At 36.1% G+C, this 22,385-nt stretch overlaps 1 protein-coding gene across 3 annotated transcripts in view; it reads left to right on the top strand.

Annotated features, from left to right (window-relative positions):
* Positions 1 to 346: 346 nt before the first annotated feature.
* The window catches only part of NOVA1 (NOVA alternative splicing regulator 1), a gene marked incomplete at both ends in the record, with an annotated part of 156,219 nt that continues 134,180 nt past the window's right edge, over positions 347 to 22,385 (top strand). For all 3 annotated transcript variants that reach the window (XM_080618432.1, XM_080618431.1, XM_080618430.1), the window contains 2 exons: positions 347 to 482; positions 2,321 to 2,464. In XM_080618432.1, coding sequence (XP_080474558.1) covers positions 347 to 482; positions 2,321 to 2,464 — 280 coding nt within the window. The remainder of the gene's footprint in view (positions 483 to 2,320; positions 2,465 to 22,385) is intronic.

Here is a 22,385-nt window from a genome sequence, read left to right as displayed (position 1 = left end):
CTCTTTTCCCTCCTTCCCTCTCCCCCTTTCTCTCCCCTCTCTCGCCCCCTCCTTCCCCTGTCTCCCTTCTCCTCATCTCCTCCTGACACTGCACTGCAGCTGCTCCTCCAGCCCAGTCCTGCCCGCTTCCCTCCCTCCTTTCCCTTCCCTCCCCCCGGGTGCCAGATAAACAAGGCGCGCAGCATCCTCGACAATCCCGAGCTAGCTCTACGTTTTCGAAAAGGGCAAGAGAACGGGACTAGCCCCCTCCCCTCTTCCTCCTCCCCCTTCCTCCTCCTCCCCCCTTCCCTCCCTGCCCCCCCACCACAGAAGGGAAGAGACAATTCTTCTCCGAGCAGCAGCAAACATGATGGCGGCAGCTCCCATCCAGCAGAACGGGACCCACACCGGGGTTCCCATAGACCTGGACCCGCCGGACTCCCGGAAAAGACCGCTTGAAGCCCCCCCAGAAGCCGGCAGCACGAAGAGGACCAACACGGGCGGTGGGTATATTCGTTGTCACCTCCCCCCCCCCCCCCCCGCCCAACACACCCACCTCTCCGCTTCTCTACCTGCCTGTCTCCCCCCTTCCCCCCCCAAACATTCCCATTTTTCTCATGTTATCATTCATCAAAATGGCGTCGGTTTTCAGCATCTACCAGTCTTTTTATTTAATATCCACGCTGGGGCTGCACAGCCGTGACCCTACGGAGACTAGGAGGGAGCACAAGGGGCTTCTGCAGCCCTGTTATCTCCCTTGCCCGCCTAACGATGGGTGAAAATAAATGGCAGCTGGAAGGAGACTGGAAACGCACTACCCTCCTTTCACATCCTCTGGGTCGCAAGTTGAATCTCAGCCTTGCCGTGCGTTTTCCTCTTCCTTGGCCTCGCTTCTATTGTCAGCGCGTACGCGGCGTGTGTTCGCTGTGCTGGGAGCGAGGGCTGGCTGGCGGCGGGGAGGGGGGTCACCGCACGGCTGCGGGGACGCGCTAGTTAACATCCTGCCTTTCCTGGAGGAGATGAGTTATAACGGGACCAGTACCTCCGCTGTCCGTTTGCGCTGGAGTCGTCATAACAATGCACCGAGGCAGAGGTGAATTTATTTGCCCAGTATTAAGAGCAGCGGTCTGACTGTGCGTGGTTCAGCCGGCGATGTTCATACGGGTGAGCACGGCTGTCACACACAGACACTTATAGAGGCGCTTGTAATCTGTGTTGAGAGAAGTAAGGTGAACTGAGATCGTTCCTTCTGCCTAGGGGAAAAAACCCAGCAACTTTGTGAAACAGGTTTCATGATAAGAATCTTTACATCCATGCCAATGGGACGTTGCCTTAATTCCTGGGGAGAGCCCAAGTCTGGGGAACCAGCGTATCCTAATTGACTTGCACTTTTCCGAGCCGGTTACAGAAGGTCCTTAGACTTAAGTGTAGCTGGATTTAGAAGTGGGATGAGGGCACAGACAATTGTGCCGTTGCCGAATCAGACGGGGAATCCTTTTTCCCCCCCTTCATTCATTTTGTGTTTTTTTTTTTCCTGTTCCAATTGTGTGCTTTAACACTAGTGGTGGGTAGAGGACTGGCATTGTCTATCTCGTCACCTTTTAAGTGTATTTAAAATAAGTGACTTAGGCTTTTGATAAATTGGGAAAAATTCTTCTTAATGTCCTTTAATTAATGAGCTTAAAAGAGATCATGGTCGCTTAAGAAGTGCTAAAGGAATACATCAGGATTACTTAGGCAAGTGATTCCATCCGCACCATGTTGAGTTGTTTTCTTGGCAGTGTGTGAAATGCTTGGAATAAAACCCCACATTTTGGGTGGGTTATTTGATAGCAGAGTAGTTGTTTTGCTTACTTAAGAAGAATGCAAGCAATAGCTAATTGCTATTCTCATGTGTTTGCTAATGGCAAACAAATAGCCCGTCAGAATTTACAATTCATTCCTTTTTAGTTTTGGCATTTCTTTTGCAGTATTTTCAAGCAAGGTTGTAGTTGTCACTAGTCACATTTTCGTGCAGGGCTTTATTTTTTTTTAAAGGGGTCTGATCTTTTTTTCGTGCTGTTGTTGCCATTGGGGAAAAAAAAAAGATCTTTAAAATATATTTTTGATTTTATTCTTTTACGAAACTAAGGAATCTATGTGGATTCTTTATTTTGCTCTGAATATATGTACGTATTTTAAAATATCAAAGGCATAGTCTAAACGTGTCTTGTAGAATAACACAACTGGTTAGATGTACATGCATGAGTTTAAAGATGTAACATTTTGTTTATTTGTGGGGCTGGGGAGGAAAAATCAAAGTTTGTAAGCCATATTAACCATGCATATCTCAACTTTTCAGAGGATGGCCAGTATTTTCTAAAGGTCCTCATACCTAGTTATGCTGCTGGATCTATAATTGGGAAGGGAGGACAGACAATTGTTCAGTTGCAGAAGGAGACTGGGGCCACCATCAAGCTGTCTAAATCCAAAGATTTTTATCCAGGTAGGTGCAAAAATTAGCCAATTCTTTCTTTATAAATCCTAAGGGATGTATGTATGTGTCATTGTGTTTCATATAGTGACGACTACACTACCAGTGCAGCTGGAAGCATTATTTCTCAGAAAAGTATGTTACAGAATGCAACAGTGAATATAAATGTTCTGTCTTGGTGTATGGAATGGGCTGGACACTAACTGCTTTGAAAAATGTTTAAAAATGTTCACAATGTTTCTGCAAAAGAATATTTTCATTAACATTCACTGATTTGTTTTTAGTTAAAAAAAAAAAAAAAAGAAATATAGCTTTAAGGAGCCAGCTTGACAGCTGGTGTAAAAAATAATTGTTCGTTTCAAGTTTCCAGACATTGTAATGACAATTAAGCTAGAATCAGTAAAAAACGAGAGGCCGCTTCTTAAAGAATGGGCCATTTACTTTAAATCCATTATGTACCTTCTTTCTGCTTCACTGCTTTGTTCACTGGCTCTGGAGTGAAGTAAAGAGGACGAGTGCTGTTCTTTAGATATTCTTTTTATCATGTTTATCATGATGGTGGAGGAAAAATAGTATAGAAGTGAAATACATTGGATGAATAATAAAATGCGTATTTTATCAACTGTACTAATGTGCGAGAAAAGTATTTTAATATTTGCATATAACAATAATAAATGCGTTATTTATCACTTCTCTTATAAGAGTTCTGAAGAGGGAATTTTATATAATGCTATAGAAGATCTTAGCTTCTGCAATCGAATAAATTTTTCCCTAAAGATGAACAAATTAGCATTCTGTAATTGAACTTTGTTCTAGAGGACTTTTTAAAAGCTGATGCAAAATAATAACATAACTAACACTTATTTTTGGTGTTCTGATTTTGTTATTTTGAAGAATAACTGGTGATTTAGGTTTGAGTTTACTAGCTGCTACAGACTTTTTTCTCTTGGAAAAATAAGACCAGCTTTGCATTTGATCTAGTTTAACAAGATGACTGAATTCTACAGAATAGGAAGGCAGTTGGGTATGGATGTAAACAACACAAACACTGGAGCATTTAGCTTTCCCATCCTCTAACTTCAGTGTCAGGCAGAAATGGATAGTTTTTTATTAATGGAGAGATTGTGGTCTATTTACAATGATGATTGTTGATGTAGGAATTTTAATGCACCTGTTGTATGTATCCTTAATGAATGTAGTTTGTGATACTTAAATGTCAGATGTTAAAGTGATATATGTAGATTTTTCCTGTTTAAAGATACAGCTAATGAACTGATGCTTGTTGCCTTTGAGGTTTGGTGTTTTTTTTTTTTCTTTTTTACTTTAGAAAGTTAGAAAAAATGATCCTTTATTTTGAAAGGTATGTTAGGGTAGGAAAAAAAAAATCAATATAGAACTTTAAAAAGTCTTGGAAAAAATAAAAGCATTCAAAAGAGCCTGATTGCAGAATTAATAGCATAATCTGGATAAAGAGCCGCAATAGTAAATTAAATTCACTGTCAGTAGATGAAAATGAAATAGATTTTCTGCATTATACATGAGGTGGTATCAGATATGCAAGGATGTTATGGAATATTGGTGTTTATGAAGAATATTCCAAATACCAAATTACAAGCCTTTTCATTTTACTACAGCTTATTTACACTCACTTGGAAAGGACGCTGCAAAGATTAGATCTTTTGTTCAGTGCGCTAGGAGAGTTCTTCTGTTTTCTGATTAAATTAGAATTACATATTTTTTTGTGTAGTAAATTTTAAAGATACAGCAGTAGTAGCAAATGAACCTTTGAGAAGTAAAAATTAGCAAGCTAGAATGATATGAGTAAAAATGTTTGTGACAAACACATGCTCTCTTAAAATCACTAGTAATATAAATAACTAAGGCAGAGAGGCTCAAGCAGTTTCACTGTAACAGGTGCAAATGAAGCTCAAGTTTGACTTCATACAGTCTGCTTTGAATTTGCGGCCATGTTGCATCATACAGAAAATGAGTGTTTTAAGGAGGTTGGTGAGTGATACCTGCTAAAGTGTGGAACAGGGATGGGAAATGGATTACAGTGTGGCTAGCTCTTGTTAGTCTTTCTATTTACGTTTGACCACCAGCCCCAGGAATTTTTGGAGGTCCTGGCATTCCCTGTGCTGATGGCTTTTGGGTTTCTTCCAGACTCTCTTGCTCATATGGCATTAGATTATACAGACCTTGTGAAATAGCTAATATAAAGACATGGGTTATTTTTCTTACGAAGTTTCTGAAGCAATTACTCTGTTTTCCTATTAGGAAGTTACTTAGTCCGTACCTCTGATGCTTGTGACTGTAAGTGTATTTAAAAGTACATTTCGCTATGGAATCTTCTGCTGCTGAAGCTTCTGTGAAACTTTTCTTTCTGAAAAGTTTTAGACCAGTCTGAGTAAGTTCCTGTTTGGAAAGGTGAAAGTTGGTTGTAATACATAAGTCGTGAGTAGTTCTGTGATCTAATAGTGTTCTTTTTTTTCCTTTTTTTCCTCCTCTGTGATATAGGACTTCAGTATACAGACTGATTTCTGTTGGAATTATTTTTGTGCATCAAAAGGTGACTTAATTACTGAAGAAGTATGTGGCAGCTCTAATTACAAGAAATTGAAGGAAAAAAACAACTTTGCACTAAACATCTTAGTTTACAAAATAAGAATCAGTATATAAATACATTACTGACCAGTACAGTCTTACTTTTTGCATACACAATTTATTCTTCTCTTTTCAGGTTACCAGCTTACTTTCTCTAATTGTCTGGACTTCTACAATTTGATTGTTATTGTGCTTAGATTTTCCCTGATTCTTTTCTGTTCAGGCTTTTTCCCCTAGATTAGTGGAAATGAAATTAAAATGGCAAAATATGTCCTACTTCTAAACTAAGTGGTGCTTATCCTTTCTGTAGAGAAGTATTGAGTATGTATTGACTAGCAGGTCCAAAATTTAAACACAATCATAGCTATGCTACCTTTATAAAATGAGCTTCATAAAGAAAGTGGCTATCCTGTGAAGCTATCTTAATGTGTGATTTTATTTTGAATAATATAAAAAAGAGTTTTTCTGTTATATTAGGCTGTCATTGTCGTATCTGTTTCTCCATTCTGAATTATAGTGAGCACTGGACTGAAAACTACTCTGGACATGTGTATTTTTTCCCCGTTGCAAATGCTGGCGTTCACTCTTGCTTTCTCTCTCTGTGCTATCTCCCCAGTCTTTCACATACACACATGCATGCAAAATTATGTTGCATCGCATCATGTTGTTTATCTTGAAACAGGATCTTGCCTGGTCTGAACTTGGTGCTTGAGTGAATTTGAGCTCGATCAGTGTTTTTCAATTTATTGGAAAGTGAAGTCATATGTGTACTGAAATTAGATCATATTAAGAGCAGAGATTAATAAAATTGTAATTAAGTGGGATAAGGTTTTAGTGCTTTTAACAATAGGTTAGCTGAATTGTTTTTATAGCAGATTTCTAATCAGTAGTGATCTAAATGTTTTGGGGAATACAAAACATAGGTGTTTCCTTCCCTGCCTCGTGTAGAGAGTGTATGAAGTGTTGTGTGGCAATGTTATTTTTTACCAAGTCACTTGCATTTCATATGTTTTGTTTGAATATCGGATTTTTCTGAAACATTCATGTTTCATGGGATATAGTCTAGCTAATCTTTGTGCAAGTGCCCTTTTGAATAGTTTTTTTATTCTGACCCTTAAAAACCTTTCAAATTCATTGAATGTGCAAGTAACGTATCTTTAAAGAACTTTATAATTAATAAGTTAACTTCCTAGCTTCATTACTCCTACTAAACTGTTAGGAAGGGGAAAGGTATAATATATCAGCTCGGTTCACCATTATTATTTCCTTTATATAATAAAGGAATTGTCATGTTAATTTATAACTCTTAAAGCCAAAAGTCTAGTGGGGAAAAGAATCTATTAAAAATCAACACTTGAAATAATGAAGTAAAATACTGCTTTTTCAGCTGTAGAAGAGAAAAAGAGTTAGAATGGAGTTAGAAGCGTAACAGTGTTAGTTATTAGCTGCCTGTTGTTGTGGTTCCTTGAAGCTGGTTTGTCATACATCAAAAAATGCATCTCGCTTTTATTCTATTTTTTTCCTAGTGTTAACATTAGCTAACTAAAGGCTTCATAAGTGTATATTTAAGATTTTCAGATTCTGATGGAAATATTTACTTATATGAGTAACTGGGGAGAATGGGACTGAAGAAATTACTAAATAGTGAGTAGAGATTTCAGAGGTGGAATCTAGAGCTGTGTAGGTTTGTAAAGTAATCACTGATCTTTCTACCTTTTTTTTTTTTTTTTTCTCAAGACCAACCACCAAAAACCCCCAAGTGTTGATTGCCAGCTGTTCAGACAGATAATTCTCAGTTGGACAGTTGTCTGTTGCCTGGTTACTGGAACAGAATAAAAAAAAGTTAGCTTGTTAGCCAGAAGATCCTTAGTATTTTACATTTAAAAGGAAGCTGAAACTGAATATGTAACTTGGTATGATCTTAAGATTTTTACATATCAAACTCATCCAATGTAATATCACTTAGCAGCTTCTCATTTGGTAGGTGTAGAGAAATTTTGAAAAGTTTAAGTAGAAATTTTGCACTGATTTCATCTACATGTAGGGACTTATGTTAATGAGTGAATAAACTTTGACTTAGTAAATGGCTTTGGTTTGCAAGAAAATGCTGTGTCTTTGTCTTGTGTGAGAAAGGTTTAAAACAACTTGTGATATATTTAGAATGGTTAGGCTAACTTTAATAAATGATACAGACAATATATGCACTTGGTTGTCAAAAGAACAAAGTGAGCATGTTTTATCACAGAGAAATGCCATATTTAATAATTTTTAACCTTTTCTTGTGATTGCTTTTGACTAATTTTCAATATAATTGAAAACCAGATGATTATCAATAGATTAGAAAGCTTATGTAGATGAAGGTGCTTCTAGTAGCAGTACTGTTTTTTTGATAAAGTCAAAATTTCTCTAAAGTAATTATTCATTAGGAATACCTATTTAATGGACTTCTGCATTCTGGAGAGAAAAACTGCAAACCAAAACCCACAAACACACACTCCACCCACCCCCACCCCCCCAATCAACCAAAAAAACCAAAATCTAAGAAAAATAGCAAGAGTTGGTATGTACTGAAAATTTTAAATTTTTCTCTTTCACAAAGTTTTAAATTTCCATATAATACTTCAGTGGTATTTTACAGAGAGATCAGAGTTTTGATGGATGTTTGTCAGAACATAGGTCTTGGAGCTAATATTTAAAAAATACAAACTAGGAATGTCTGAATCTCTTCATTGTTTTCCTCTTCCTCATGCAGTAAAAGAAACATAGTCTCACTTTTCTCAGTGTGTGCAGCCTGTAACAAGCAATACCTTTTCTTAAATACATTTTTGTTTGCTCTTTAATTAATTGCATTAACTTAGATATTGTCTTCAGCAGTTGACCACAGAATTTCTTTTATCAGTGGCTTTTTGGCCGGAGGGAAAAACCTTGGATTTAGTGAATTTGTTAGACTGGCTTTTAGAAATGGAGCATAGAGAGATCTGGGAGGAGGGCTTGCGCCTGATTGCTGTCTTATTTCTGTCTTTGGACACAGTTCTAGCATAGTTAACATCTGTAGAGATTTGACTGGCAAACAGCTCCCTGGGACTCATCGTTGCATCCTGCAGCAGGTGCAGTCAGCATTGCAGTCCACCTTGAAAAGAGGTTGGTTTGTTTTGTAACGTTTATCAGCAGGCCAGTGGGAGTTAATGACTTTCGGGAGTGTAGTAGTTGTCAGTTGTTGTCCACTGTTGGAATGATGCAGGTAATTGTGCTGGACTGGTGAGAACTGTGGCAGTGTGCTTCTCACGTTGCACTGCAGCTGCTGTTGATCTTAATTAATCTGACCCTCAGAGGCTGCAGTGTCATGGTATAACACACAGTATGTATTAGAAAGAGAACGGCTGCTTTGCTACTGTTACTGATGGTCATGTTTCTAGGTAGGCCTTATGGTTTTCTAATTGGGTTTGCTTGACATTAGCATAAAATTCTTAACGTACTTGAATCTAAAGCTGTAATATATTTTTACCTGTTTGCCAAATCTGTCTGTGAAGTAATGAAGCTGACAAAAATATTTTTGGAGTGTCGCCTTTATAATGGACTTAAAAAAAATATTTGTTTCTATTCTGACAACAAACACAATTTTCTTAAATGAAGAAAATTGTATTCTTTGCGTCTAGTATGAATTTCTGGCATACTGTGTAGTGTGTTCTGTAGTGGGGTATGCTTAGTGCTTATGCTGTTTAGCTTAGTCATGGGATTCTTCTGAGGATTTATGGTAACATGGAAACACGTAAAATTGGAATTTGGTATTTGGCAGTTGGAATAAATGAGTGTGCTGTGCATGTGCAAGACAATTTATTGTACATAATGCTAGTATCTTCCTGACTGTATGAGACGAGTTTAGGAAACTATCAAGTTTCCTACATTCACCTTGGTATTTGGGGCCATTCTGTCTTTCCATCCTGCAAAGGAAATATCAAAACAGAGTTTAGCCAGAGATGTAAATGTTACATTACAGATTTGTAAGGTTCTATTCCATCCTATTTTTGTTTTGATTTCAGGAGTATCTGCATCCCAATTTGTGTTTATTTATGGCATTATAAGGATTAACTGCATTGCTTGTATTTTAATTTAAAAATTGAGAAATGATTGTCAGGATACTGTTTTAAATTTCCCTTAGATTTAACAGGCATATTAAATAGTTTAATACATAAGATGGCAATTATCTAAATTTCCATCCCTCTATATTAACTTGTTTTCACTTTAACATATTTGATAATTAATTATGGTTGAATCTGATTGGAGTTTACTTAATATTAAATGTGCAATTCTTGATTATAGCCAAGCATTAAAATTCCTTTGCAAGTACTTAATTGGTCTGATTGAAATGTCAGTTTAAGGCAATATTTGCAAACATGTCTATGGAAGTCAGCTCCCAGCTGTACAATGATAACATGCCTGTAACTTTTGAAGATTAATTTATGACTCTTTGCTTGATGTAGCTATGAGTAATACTATTGTGCATTGCTCTTCTCAGATTCTGAATTGCAATAAATTTTATGTAGGTTTTAAGTGTTCTGCATAATTGATGGACAAAATCAAGTCTCCTTCATAAAAGGCCAGAGAACATAGGTTGATGTGTGAAGTAGCTGATCTAAATAACTAGCTGTGTGACCAGATAGCAGTTGAAAGAATAATGTATTAGGGACCAGGTTTAAAGTTATGTGTTGGTGAAATGAATTTTCTGGGGTCAGATGCCTTGTGAGGAAGAGACACATTTGTCAACTTTGTGTATGTGAAAGTGATTATGTAATATTTGCATTTGTTGGATATAAAGAAGAATAAATCTCAGAAAAAAATTCATATTTGCCTGGTCTTGTAGGTTTTGGTTTTGAAAAGACTAAACATCTGGTTTTCATCATTGATCTCTCGCTGCATCCTGCAGGGCCTGTCATCTCAGCATTGACAGGATCAGATGAAAAATACAATCAATGTGTTGACATTTTTTTGAGAATCACTCAGGTAAGATTACTTGTTATACAGAACTACAGTGAAATTCATGGCTGCTGCTAATGTTTCACCAGTTGGAGCCTTTGCATTCTCAATCATTAATTCAATTAGATACTGAGGTTCTCTGCATGTTCCCTTGTTTCTATTTTAAAAGCACTTTTTGTGCCTTGCTCAGTGCCATTTAACTCTCTTGTAATTTCCCACATAAAGAGCTTCACACGTTTGTACTGTTTTCCTCCACTTCATAGAGTGGCACCTGTTTGCTTGAATCAAGAACCATAGCGCACACCTCCAGAGCTCTTGGAAGATTTGTATGTACATGTATTTTATTTTCAGGTAGTGACTTTAGTTTTTAGATTCTTCATTGGCAATATGGGAAAGAAAACTCTCTGTAAAGAACTAGATAATCAAAGGCAGCAGCAATTTATTATCTTCCTAGTGTGTTCAAAACTCTGATCTTCAAACTGTCCATGAAAAATTACAAATATTTAAATGAATATACAAGTGCGGAGTCTTTCTGTAACATAAATTATTGAAAATATTCATATGAAGTCATGCACCAAAAAAGTAGGGAATGGCATGTGTCCATTCACTTGGCTTTGTTGAGCATCCTGTGTGCTTATGGAATTAAAACTACATCAGAGTGTATTCCCAAAATGTTGGGCAGTGAACTATCTGCTGTGGGCTGTGTGGGAAGGGGGAGGACAGACCTGTTAGGCCATATGCAAGGCTGGAGCTTGATGCAGCTGAGGCTTAAGTTTTGTCCTTATCTGTGATCTGAAGTTAGGAAATGCCAGAGTGCAGGTAAGATAGTGTATAGTAGTAGTAGCAGCAGAAGCAGCAATTCAGGTGCTACAGAAGATACTGCTTTGGCAGCAGTATTGAGCTGGTGTTATAGAATATTTATGTTTTCTTGTGATTTGGCAGCCTACCAACAGTTTTCCTGAGAAACACACACAAGAAAAGGGAAATAGGTGGCTTTTTAGCAGGTTATTGACCTGGATTTGAAGAAAACTTCTGTGGCACAAGAGAGACCCTTCTGGCATTCTGTCAGCTGGTTTTCAGAGGTCTGCAGTGAAACTCTGCTACTGGATGCCTTAAAGCTTTATAAAAATGATATGTTGCAATGAGACCTGTTAGACTTAGAATGTGTATGGGGCTTGTTTTCTGTCTTGCATGTGTGTGCACACTTTGTTCTTTTTATGTCTTCTACTTACTATGTTAGATGGACACTTGGTGATTCTGTCAATCTAAAATAAAACTTGGATTCCATAGAATCTCCTTATTATATCACTTCCTAACTTCTGAGTTTTTTATTGTGCAGTGCAGCACACCCAAGTGTGCCAGCTGTTGAGGTTACTTTTCCTGAAGCAGCATATAGTTTCTAGCATAGTAAAATGCAAAAAAAGAAAAAAAAAAAAAAAAAGGGAAGTGTTAACTCTACAAAGATTTTATCTGTTTGTTTAGATTGGTAATGCCAAGTGCTCATCTAGTATTTGCACTGCTTTTAACAACAATATATGTACTTTATAATTTTATAAGCTGTTCTGTGTGGATTTACATCTGTGACTAGCTGTTCTAGTAAGTGCCAACATGATTCATTAAATGAGTAAGTTTTAATTCTAATTAATTGATCTCAAATAACCAGGAAAAGATGGGATGATTTTGTACAATGAACAGGTAAACTCTTAGGACTGGACAGGAAAGAACCTTTATAAAAAGGAAGTTACCTTGTGTCGCTAGTAAGGTCTTCTTTTTACTTGGGTTCATCATGAGGTCTTTCCCTGAATAACTAGTATTTAGAAGAAGGAAACCAAATGGTTATATAGGTAGCCAGATTTTAAATCACATTGCTAAACCCAGTATTTTTTAGGTGTATGTAGAAATCCAGATGTAATTGCAAGCCTTAGAGCTTTAATCTTCCATGTTCTTGATGAGAAAAATCAATGAAATGGGCATAAACCTCCTTTAGATTTCTTGTACCTTTTAAAAACAAAGCCTTCTCATTTTATGGAAGTACTTTTTAACCTTCTAGTCTTAGAGACATAGCGTGGATAGTGGTAGCAAGGTCAGTGTTTTGAGTTAACATGTTAATTTTTTTTTTTTCAGTTTTTAAGTGCTACTAGTTATTCTTTTGTTTCTGTATTACCTTTTCCAATGGCTCATGCTTTTGATAGTACTTACTACTTGAAAGAATGTGGGTTTTGATGTTCAGAAGTAGTTCTAGTTCTGTCCATCACACTTCATTAGCTTAACAGTTCCTCTTTTAGAGAGTGCAGATATGTGAAGGGCAAAAAACTTAGTCATTCATAATGATAAAATAAGTACCTGATTTTTCCCTTCTTCAGCACACATGCATATGTTCCGAATGAGGAAAAAATAAACTCATCCATTGTTTTGTCCTTTTTTTGATGAAATTTTTGATGGAAAATCTTACAATGTGGAAATGACTATCATGCTTTCAGTGTTGACTAGTACAGGAACTTGCTAAGTTTCATCTTGTGCAAAATCCTTTTTGTATGTTTTCAAAAGAAGTCTCTGATTGTAAATTTTGGCAGGCTTGTATGGACTGTCTGAAGATCACTTTTTTTTTTTTTTTTTAATTTTTTATTTATCTTGAAGTATTTGGCTTTTTACTAGAATGGCTGATTCTGATTTGGATGCCTTGTTTCTCTCAGTACAGACATTCAGAAGTGATGACAACAATTTATTAAGGGTTGCAGTATTTCAACTGCAGTTAAATGTTAATGACCTTTTCCTAAAAACATGCATACAGTTAAATGGGCTCCGAAGATAATGCAGGGATTGTTTGAATGTGTGTATGAGACAAGAATAGGTGATTGTAGTGCCCTTGATAGTTGTAAACATGAAGGTGTCTTAATTTGGATGTTTTTTTCCTGTAAAAGATTCTATGAAGACAAAACTGAGAAAGCATGAAGGGGTTTCGGTGTAAATTAGAATATATTAGTAGCACTGGTTTTGTGTGATGAAGTTTTTATATTATAAAGTATGCTTACTTGGGAGGTGCAGATAAGCTGATGATGCCTATCTGATATTCAAGTCAAGTGTGCTTAAAACTGGAAGCATTTCAGGAACTCATATAAATTCCATATTTGTAGTATGACCTGTTTCTGTTGGTCTAGAAAGAGGTGTAATGCTGCAATGCTGATTTAGAAGGAAAAGTTCTATTAGTTATCTACTGAATTATAATTTATTTGCAAACTGAGTTTATTGGCAAACTGAGGGAGAATGATGGCATAATCTCTGTAAAGAAACGTGTGAATTGTAGTGCAGATTCAGATCCATAGATATTCTGGAAGCCTCTTAATGTAAGTCTCTAGGTAGAGGAAAAGACCAAGATACCTTAGGTCATTTGAGTAGACTTTGTCTCTCTATATTGAATGAAGTTCCATTCTGCTTTAAGCAGGTTCTGTTGTGTTAATCCCTTCAGAGTGCAGCAGTTTTCATGTAGCATTTTAATACTGAATTCTGAAGGGACTGGCACTTCCCCAGTTTCTTTCTCCCTTGCTCAAAAGCAGTGGTTTCCACGTTAGATTTCAGTATAGATGCTTCTTCTGGGTAGAAATAACTTACTGGTGTCATTTCCTTCAAGATGTGCGATGTCCCCTGCATTTGCCCACTTCCATGGGGGAAAATTGAGAAGTCTTGCTAGACAGGTCATCTTACAAATGATGAAGATCATTAGTAAGTTGTATTTCACAAAAGAATACTATGTATATGCTGCTTATTTGGGAAAATCTAGTGATTCATTCTCAACAAGTATTTAATTTCCATTTTTAATCTTTAAGTTATTTTTTTTAGAGGTCCACATCTTCTACAAACCTTTAAATTCTGAATCTCAGAGGTCAGCATGTTCTAAGTGCTGGAAAATTTATAGTTTGTTTCGTAAGCAGTTCAAAGTCCATCTTCTTATTTTACTTCCACTTTTAAACTTAATGTTCAGAATGGAAATTCTCCCAGTAAAATATAATTCTCATTCTGATAAATTCAGGTTTTGTGGTAAGTAAGCCTTCCTATTTTTAGATAAGATGAAGATTTCAGAAGTAATCAAAAATTGATTCACTGTTTCCCATGTTTTGTTTTGCATGAAATTGTTGTGGTTTAAACCCAGCAGGTAACTCAGTACAACTTAGCTGTTTGCTCACACACCACTCTCCCCCAGATATTTCACTGAACTTGAGCATTGCTTACAGTTGTCTAAATTCTTTATATATGTGGGTTATTATAGTGAAACACAGGTCTTCCATCTTTCCACTGCTGCTGTGCTACTTGTTGTAGAGGAAGTTGTTACTTTCAGCAAAAAGGAATACAAATTCTTTTTCTTGTCTCTTGAGTGTAAGGGCTGAAAATGAGAATTTCTTTCATATTTGCCACTGCCTCCCAGGAAAGTGAGTGGAGACACTCCTACGAAGGCAGTAAAATTACCAGCATTTTCTGTATAAAAACATTAAATTCGGGTAAGTGCTGAATTTACATGAGGTGAAATATGCATCCAGTCTACATAGTCTCATATTTGGTGCTTTCACATATCACCAAAATAAATAAATAAATAAATCTGTATATGATTCCAATTTGTGTCTTTTGGTAAAAGACTTCTAAGGGTTTTCCTTTTTTCTAGCAAAGGAATGTGGGGTGGTTTTTTTGGTTTGTTTTATTAGTTTGGGGATTTTTTGTTCTTGGTACTTGTCTGCGGTCGTCAGCATTTACTGCTGTTTTTTCATCTGAGGAAGGATGTGTTCTCTCACCATTTTCTAGCCTTTCAAACAGTTGTAATTGAGCTTTTCTCTATTGGATAGAGCTGTTTGAATCTCTATTTGGAGATGTCTTTCTTCCTACATTCAATTCAAATATAGTCAAGGAAGCAATGAATACCGAAATAATGCATGTGCTTTGGTGAGGTTCCTGTAGGATGCCTTTTCAGTTATGAAAAGATGTTCATCAAAGCCAGGTATATAATACGCATTATCAGTATAAGCTTGTCAAGTATGCATGTTCTCCCCTTTCGGAATAAGAATTTTATAGTCTGTTCTTTTAGTTTATGGTCTCTTTGCAAGAAAAGAAATACATTGTTTTAAAATGCTTTTCCATTTTTAATGCAAAAATGCCACTGTTTATTAATGCCAAAAGCAGGACAAACTGCAGTGTATACAGTGTTTTGTAGTTGTCTTATTCTTTGTCTTTGCTTAAAAGCATGGCTGGATTTTCTGTTATTAAAAGAATAATTCCACATCTTTATGTATCAGCTGGCTTTTTATTATATTTGTAAATCTGTTCAGTAATTCTGTGTAGGAAAATACTGGCTTTATGTCAGTGTATGCCACTCCTGCTGAAAGGTCCATTTTGAAAGAGAGGCATTAGATCTAATCCCAATTCAGTTACAAATCCTCTTCAAACTAAACATTTCTAAAACGTTTCCATTTGCAAATAATTGCTCTTGTTACACACATTGTTTTTTTTTTTTCTTTAGTTCCAACATACTTGGCTTTAGTTTTAAAAGGTGTAAATCAAAATTTATGAAGTATGGAACTGATAGAATTATCAAAAATTATCTATAAACAATTAGTGAGAAGGATTCTGTAATTAAAGCTCTAATCTGAAATGTTAAAAGGTGCTTTCTAAGAATAAATTTGAAGGGAATATTGGCATTTTCAGTTAAAAATAGTAATGAAGTCATATTGTCCTGTTTTTGTTCATTATTATATAAAATGTTTTGACTTATCTCTTATAAGGATTATTTGGACTTTTTATCAGGGAGGAGACTGATGAAGTATGTATGAAAGAACTGCAATATATATACCATTCTGCTTTTCAATAAGAAAAAAAGTTGGAATATTTTGTGTTCTCCTATATTCTGGATAGTCCAGTTGTTTACACAAGCCTCTGTTCTTTCAAAAACGTTGCCCTAATTTGTTTATTGAAAATGAAAACCTAAAAAAAAAAAAGCTTTGATTCGAATTCCAATGCCTTTCAAATTATTTCAGCAAAAAATTAAACATTGCTTTTGCATGTGCTTAATTCTGAGCTTAATAGAAACTTCCTGTAACGGTAATTACAGATTAAAGGACTTGATGTTCATTTAAAAACAGGAGAAAAAAATGTGTCGGCTCTTATTAAACTCTTGTGTGTTCATATTTATGATGTAGTCTGTGTTTTTAGAATAAGACAGCATGTTCAAGAATATAACTATTCTAACTATTGTGTGATTCTATATTGATATTGTTTGCTTTCTGTTGAAATAGTCATAAAAGAACCAGCTACAATTTGTGGGATCTATGGGAGAGGGTGGAAAATGCAGTTGATGACTGAGTGGTGTATCTTTACCTTTGTTTTGTACTCCTGAACAAGAGCAAAAGTATTTGCAATGGCTGCTACATACTTATTTGGCAACTAAGGTATTAACTGTTTGTTTCTGTGCACATCTTGATTTTATTGTATAAAAGTATATGTCCCTGTTTGAGTTGCAAACGGAGAGATTAATGTTTCATGGTGATTGTGTGAGCTCCTTGCTTACTTATGCAAAGAAATAAAAAAAAAAAAAAAAGAAAAAATCCTCCAAACAGATGAAGTGACACCAAGCACCAACTAGGGACTCTGAAATCAAATATATTAGGGCATGATTTGTATTGAACTGCAAGTAGAATGTATGATTCTGCAGTAGTGATTGTTCTGAGTTAAGGTCAAATTGCACATGAAGAAGGAGCGCAAGTGAGATCTGTGTTCACTGCAACTGATGTCTGCACATGTGCTATTTCACAGTATTTTTTTAATCACATGCAAAACTGGGGGAATGACTAAGTTGTTTTGTTTGTCCATTGTCAGTTAAGACTTAGTATGTCAATAAGTGGATTAAAGACTTGAGAGGAAAAATAAAAGCATGCTATCTTTGAGAAACTTATTCTTACTATTAGTATTCGTTTTGCACTTCAAAAAAATTAGTAAAACTTCAGCGTTTTACTAATGCGGAAGCTCAAACATTACTAAAACATTAGAGACATTTGTTCGAGTTTATTTTTGACTTTTTAAAAAAAATACATGTATTGTGCTGCATTTTAAAAATACAGTATAGGTTGACCTACTGTATTATAAATGATAGCATTTTCTATTTGCAGATAAAATCGTGCTTTTTGACACATTGTTTAAAAACTAGAACAGCTCTGCATATGAAAACACAAACTGTGATAATTAGATAGATATGCCATATGTGGTAGCTAAGTTGGCATATATCTCAAATGGCATGTTTAATGTACTGTATTACTGAAATTAGTAATTTTTCAGATGAAGGCTGTTAATTCTGTTACACTGACTCCCTCTCATGAACCTGTAGGCAATGATGGCAGACCGTCTTCTTTGCAAAGCCTTGCTTCCGGTAACTGAAAATGTAGTTATAAGCTGCTGTATTTTTAGGGGAATCTGAGTACTGTGTGCTTCCTGTGATATTTATAGTGTTTCTAACTACTTCAGAATTCCAAGACTTTTTAAAATAATGGTAGAGTTACTATTGAGGGACGGTCAGAATGTTTGCTGTAACAAAATGTCTATAATGAGGAAAGAAGGAGGGTCTGTTTTTCCATATAACCTGTTTTTTCTCAGTGCAGAATTCTCACTTTTTAAGATAAGGTGAAAAATATTTCACGCTAAGCTCTTGAAAATTGTTAATGGTGATTAAAATCCTCACGCCTGGCCTTCCCACACTGTGCAACTAGGTAGAAATCACTGGTCACTTGACAGAAATGGCAAGAGAGGAAAGCAAGACTTCTGAGTATAACCAGGTATGGCTGGATGGAGTTAAATTATTTCTCAGAGCAGCTTGTATGGTGCTACGTTTTAGATTTATGACCAAAAAAGTGTTGACAAAGATTCGCATTTTAACTGTTGCTGTGCAGTGTTTGCACAGTGGCAAGACCTTCTATGACTGCCCACCCTACCCTACCTACCCCCAGCGAGTAGACTGTGTGTGCACAAGAATTTGTGAGGGGATGCAACCAGGCAGATGACCTGAACTGTCTAAAGCTTTTCCATGCTATACAACTTCATCCTAGAAACAAAATGTAGGGGAGGCGGTTTTAGGTAGTGTTCTGCTCAGAGAGTAGGTGGGCAGTGGTCTGCCTGTGGGAGGTGGTGATTGCCTTTGCATCACTTTGTTTTTTTTCATCTTCTTTTTTTCCTTTATCTACTAAACTATTTTTATCTTGACCTGTGACTTTTCTTACTTTTGCTCCTCCTATTTTCTTCCCTGATTCTGCTGGGGGGGATGTGAGGTGGTGGTGTGGGTGGGGAAGAGTTAACAGCTTTGTGGGTTTAGCTGCTAGCCAGGGTGATCGCATCACAGGGATTATTAATCTTCTTGCATTGTGTAAACATTTTGCCTTTATAAAAATGGGGGGATGGGGGGAGGGGTGGGTGGAAGGAGAGGGCACAGGACCCAAAATTTCACTCAATTTTGTCTTGTTATACTGGAAGACGCTGCAAAGAGTTACAGAAATGAACTGAATTTACAGCTCTGAATGCTGGTTAGGTCCTCATCTGTGTTCCCTTCCATAGGTCATTCTTGGGGTGCTTCTAGATTAAGTGTTCAAAATGAACGTAGTATAGAAGACAACTGAAAAGTCTTTTGGGAAGCTAAATTCAAGTCAGTTACTAGAAAGCAGGTGTGGAAAGGACCTCATAGTTTAGGGATTTCAGTTCTCTGATGTCCTTCCAGACAAACCCACTAAATCTCATAATCATATACTTTAAGGCTCTCCACCTGCCTCAAAATTGAGGTGATGCTGCCAGTTTCAAGCTTCTCCACAAGAGAATTGCAAGGGAAAAGCTTTGAAGTGTCTTTACTCATTGAAGAGATGTCCTAAATTAAATAGGATAAGGAAGACAGATGAAAATGTGCACTATGAGCTTGGTGCCTGTTTGTGTAAGACTGTTCAAATGAGCTGGGTGGGAGCTTCTGTAGCAAGGTAGAGGGGCCATTTCTTTTCCCTTTGTAAGATAAATGTAATTTAGTAAATTAAAAGAACTGCTGTCCTTTTTGACAGAACTATTAATAGGACATCATACTCATGCAGTCATATCCTTCAGTCATTAAGTCCAATTCCAGCTTATTGCAGGTAGCTATAATTCATAATCCCAATCTCTGGGAGTGCTTTTTAGGACAAATAGGAATTTCTGAAATTGTATGATTTCATTAGCACTGGGATTTGCTGCTCACTCAGTAGCCTTTATTCTGAAAAGTATACATGATTCGTTTCAGGAAAAAAGAGTATTAAGCGTTTGAGCTTTGACAAATTCTAATTTAAGAGTCAGGTGACTCTGAGCTTGATGTCACATGAAGATCTTGCCAAGTTCATAGATGAATAATGTATGAGTTGAAAATTAGCTTGGTTGGTAATGAAAACTGTGTTGGAATTAAGCATGGCATTCTAGACAGATTTCTATTACATTTAAACCAACCATACTTTCTGCTAATTTGCATGCGATTTTGGTTATATCTTCATTCATGTTCTATGTGCTTTTAGTCATTTTCAGGCTGGGTTCCCTTCTAATCTCTTTTCATCTTAATACAAAGTTGCATATGAAAAATGCAACAAATTGTCTTTGCCTTCCCCAAGCCTAAACTTAATGAAATTTCAGAGTTAAGTAGCTGGAAGCCTTTAGAGTTTTAATTTCCTGTTGTTAATTTTATCTGTGTTGTACACAGAAAAGCTGTGGAAACAAGTATGTAATCTTGTAACTAGTATGTAATCTTGTAACTAGATTCTAAGAGACTGTGTGGAACAGGTCAGAGAGGAGAAGAGTGTTTACTAGACCAGGTGTTTAAAGAACTTTGCCTTGTTCAGCTCTTTTACTGTCATTGATTGTAGCTACTCTCTAACTTCTCAGTGATTGCTTTTATGGCATGTATTATTGCCGCTGCTTTGGCAATGTGGATGGGGAAGTTTTAGACTTATTACAGGTTTTTTTCAAAAGGCAGGTGGGAAATCAAAGCATAATATTTTCAACTCTATAAAAAGTCTACCCCGTTTGCAAATATTTTCATGGGATGAAAAAAGCTGCTTCTCTAGCTCAGTGAGTTTTAAATCAGGACTTCAAGTGTCATCTGCAGTAAGTCTTCATAAAAAGAGACAGAACTTGTGTATTGGGATGGCTCTTGCATGTCTGTACAAATGTAATAATTAGGTTATTTCAAAATTATGTGTGCCCATATATATGCAGTGTGATGCTATGTTAGATATATCTTACTTTTTTGTTCTGGAGTTCTGTTGGAGCTTTCTTTTCATTTCAGTGTTATTTGTCTTTTCCTTCTTGTTCCCAGTGGTTACCCAGTCTGAAATGTAGCTTGCCTGGATTAGACTGATGGTGATTTCTAGAAAATGGACAAGAAAATGGAACTGGAAAGAGAAACCAGTTTCAAATGTTTGATCCAAGCAATGCTCAACCATTTGATCTCTAAACTCCTTGGCTAAAGATTTGTGGAAAAATTACTAATTTCTAAATTGAAGCCTTAAGAAATCCTGTGTAATTTCAGGGATTTTTGTGAAAGGAGTATAAAGAGGTTTTTTGTTGGTTCTGGGCCCGTGATGAATATTGTTTCATCAACTGGGTAAGTTTTGGAGTTTAGGCTGGTTTAATGCTAGATATGAGAATTTTAATTTTTTTTATTTTTTTTAATAGAAGACAATTTTGGTTTTAAGGTAGCTTTTGGTAACTTTCATAGCTTTTGTAGAGGTCAGTAACTTTTTTTAACTTTGATTTGGGTATCTTAAATTGTAGGAGTGACTGTAGCTGTAGTTTTGGGCAGTCTGTAAAAGTCTGTGTGTTGGGATAAAAGAAGCAATGGTAACATCTCAATAGTAACAAGAATTGCTGTCTTGATAATAGAGGAATTTTATAATAAAATTTGTAATAAAATGTGGTTTTGGATTGTGTTACACAGTTCCACTCTATTTGTAATTGAGGGGCCATTAAGTCTAGATATTTTAGTGCATAACTGGAAGTTTGGCAGTTCTAAGTTCTTACAAATTTGTGTTAGAAGTAGTGCTAAGACCATTTTTATGGTTGAAAATATTTTGCAGCTCAACGTTCCCTCACAATATGTGCAAAGTGTGGTGGAGTATGTTTTAGGTTTCTTGCAGACAACCCAATTCCTGCCTATTTTGTGAAAAAGATTATTGTCTTGACTAATCATGTAGGAACCCTATAGGATTCCTGTGTTCTGTCTCCTGTGGAAATGCAGTACAGAAATCTGTCCTTTAGCTTAAGGAATTTACCTCCCCAGTTAGTGTTAAGGAGGTGAGATCAGTTTTGGAGTTAACTTCATGTAGGAATTCGATATGTGTTTATTATGCATCATATTGTTGTATGTGTATTTTTCTAAAATAAGTTTACAGAATTAGTTTGATAAATTTTGTCATGAAAATTTGTGTCTTAGACTGAATCAAGAAAGGTTAGAGGTGTCTCTGAGGTGGCTTTGTCTCTTTTGAAGAATTTACAAAATCAATAAAAGCTTTCCAGTTACTAAGGGTTTTTTAAGACTTTATGTTAATTTTTAGGTTTCAATCAACAATCAAGCAGTTGGTAAGATGAAGTTGTTTTGTGACTGTCACTTAATGTTGCCTGAATTTAATCTTTTTTTTTTTAATTATTGTTAAAAGATATTTTAAAATACGTGTAGACCTAAAGGTCACAACTCCCTTTAAAAATGCCCTTTTGTAGTGATGTGAGGATGGACAGCCTTTAAATATTGTAACCGAAAGTGGAGTCCTTTTTTTTTTTTTTTTTTTTTTTTTTTGTGGTACTTCTTGGAATTGTGATACTATGTTTCTTATGCCTTCCTCCTCCCTTCTTTCATGCTGGTTTTGAAGGTCTTTTCACCTGTCTTTGAGAAAATTAAATGCAATGACAAGTAGAAAATGGTTCTGAATTTAGAATTGAACGGCATCTGTTCCAGAAGCTATTTTTTAATTTGCGTGCACATTTTATGTAGCTGATAAGAAGAACTCTTAGGGAGAAGGCTATACAAATGGAGGAAAAAGTTGCATTGTTTAGGTCAAAATCTGAAGAATTGGAGTTAATTAAGGCCCTGGATGTTCAAGTAAGCAAAGAATTACATGTTGCAAATCTGTTTCTTGGGAGGGATCTGTAAGGTTATATTGAAAAAAAATTTGCAGATATAGCGGATTGATTTTATTCCAAAATTAAATTTTACCTTTGGTTATTATTAATGCTGGCTGAGAAACAAGAGAGGTACAGTGCTAGCTTTTTTACTGTGTTTGTAGGAAAATGGCCTTTGGAAAGTTAAGGCAAAACTGATGTACAAAGAAGCATA

The sequence above is a fragment of the Psittacula echo genome (assembly GCF_963264785.1).
Source record: "Psittacula echo genome assembly, chromosome: 5".
NCBI lineage: Eukaryota > Metazoa > Chordata > Aves > Psittaciformes > Psittacidae > Psittacula > Psittacula echo.
Note: the sequence above shows the minus strand (reverse complement) of the source record. Positions and strands in the feature narration are given on the sequence as shown.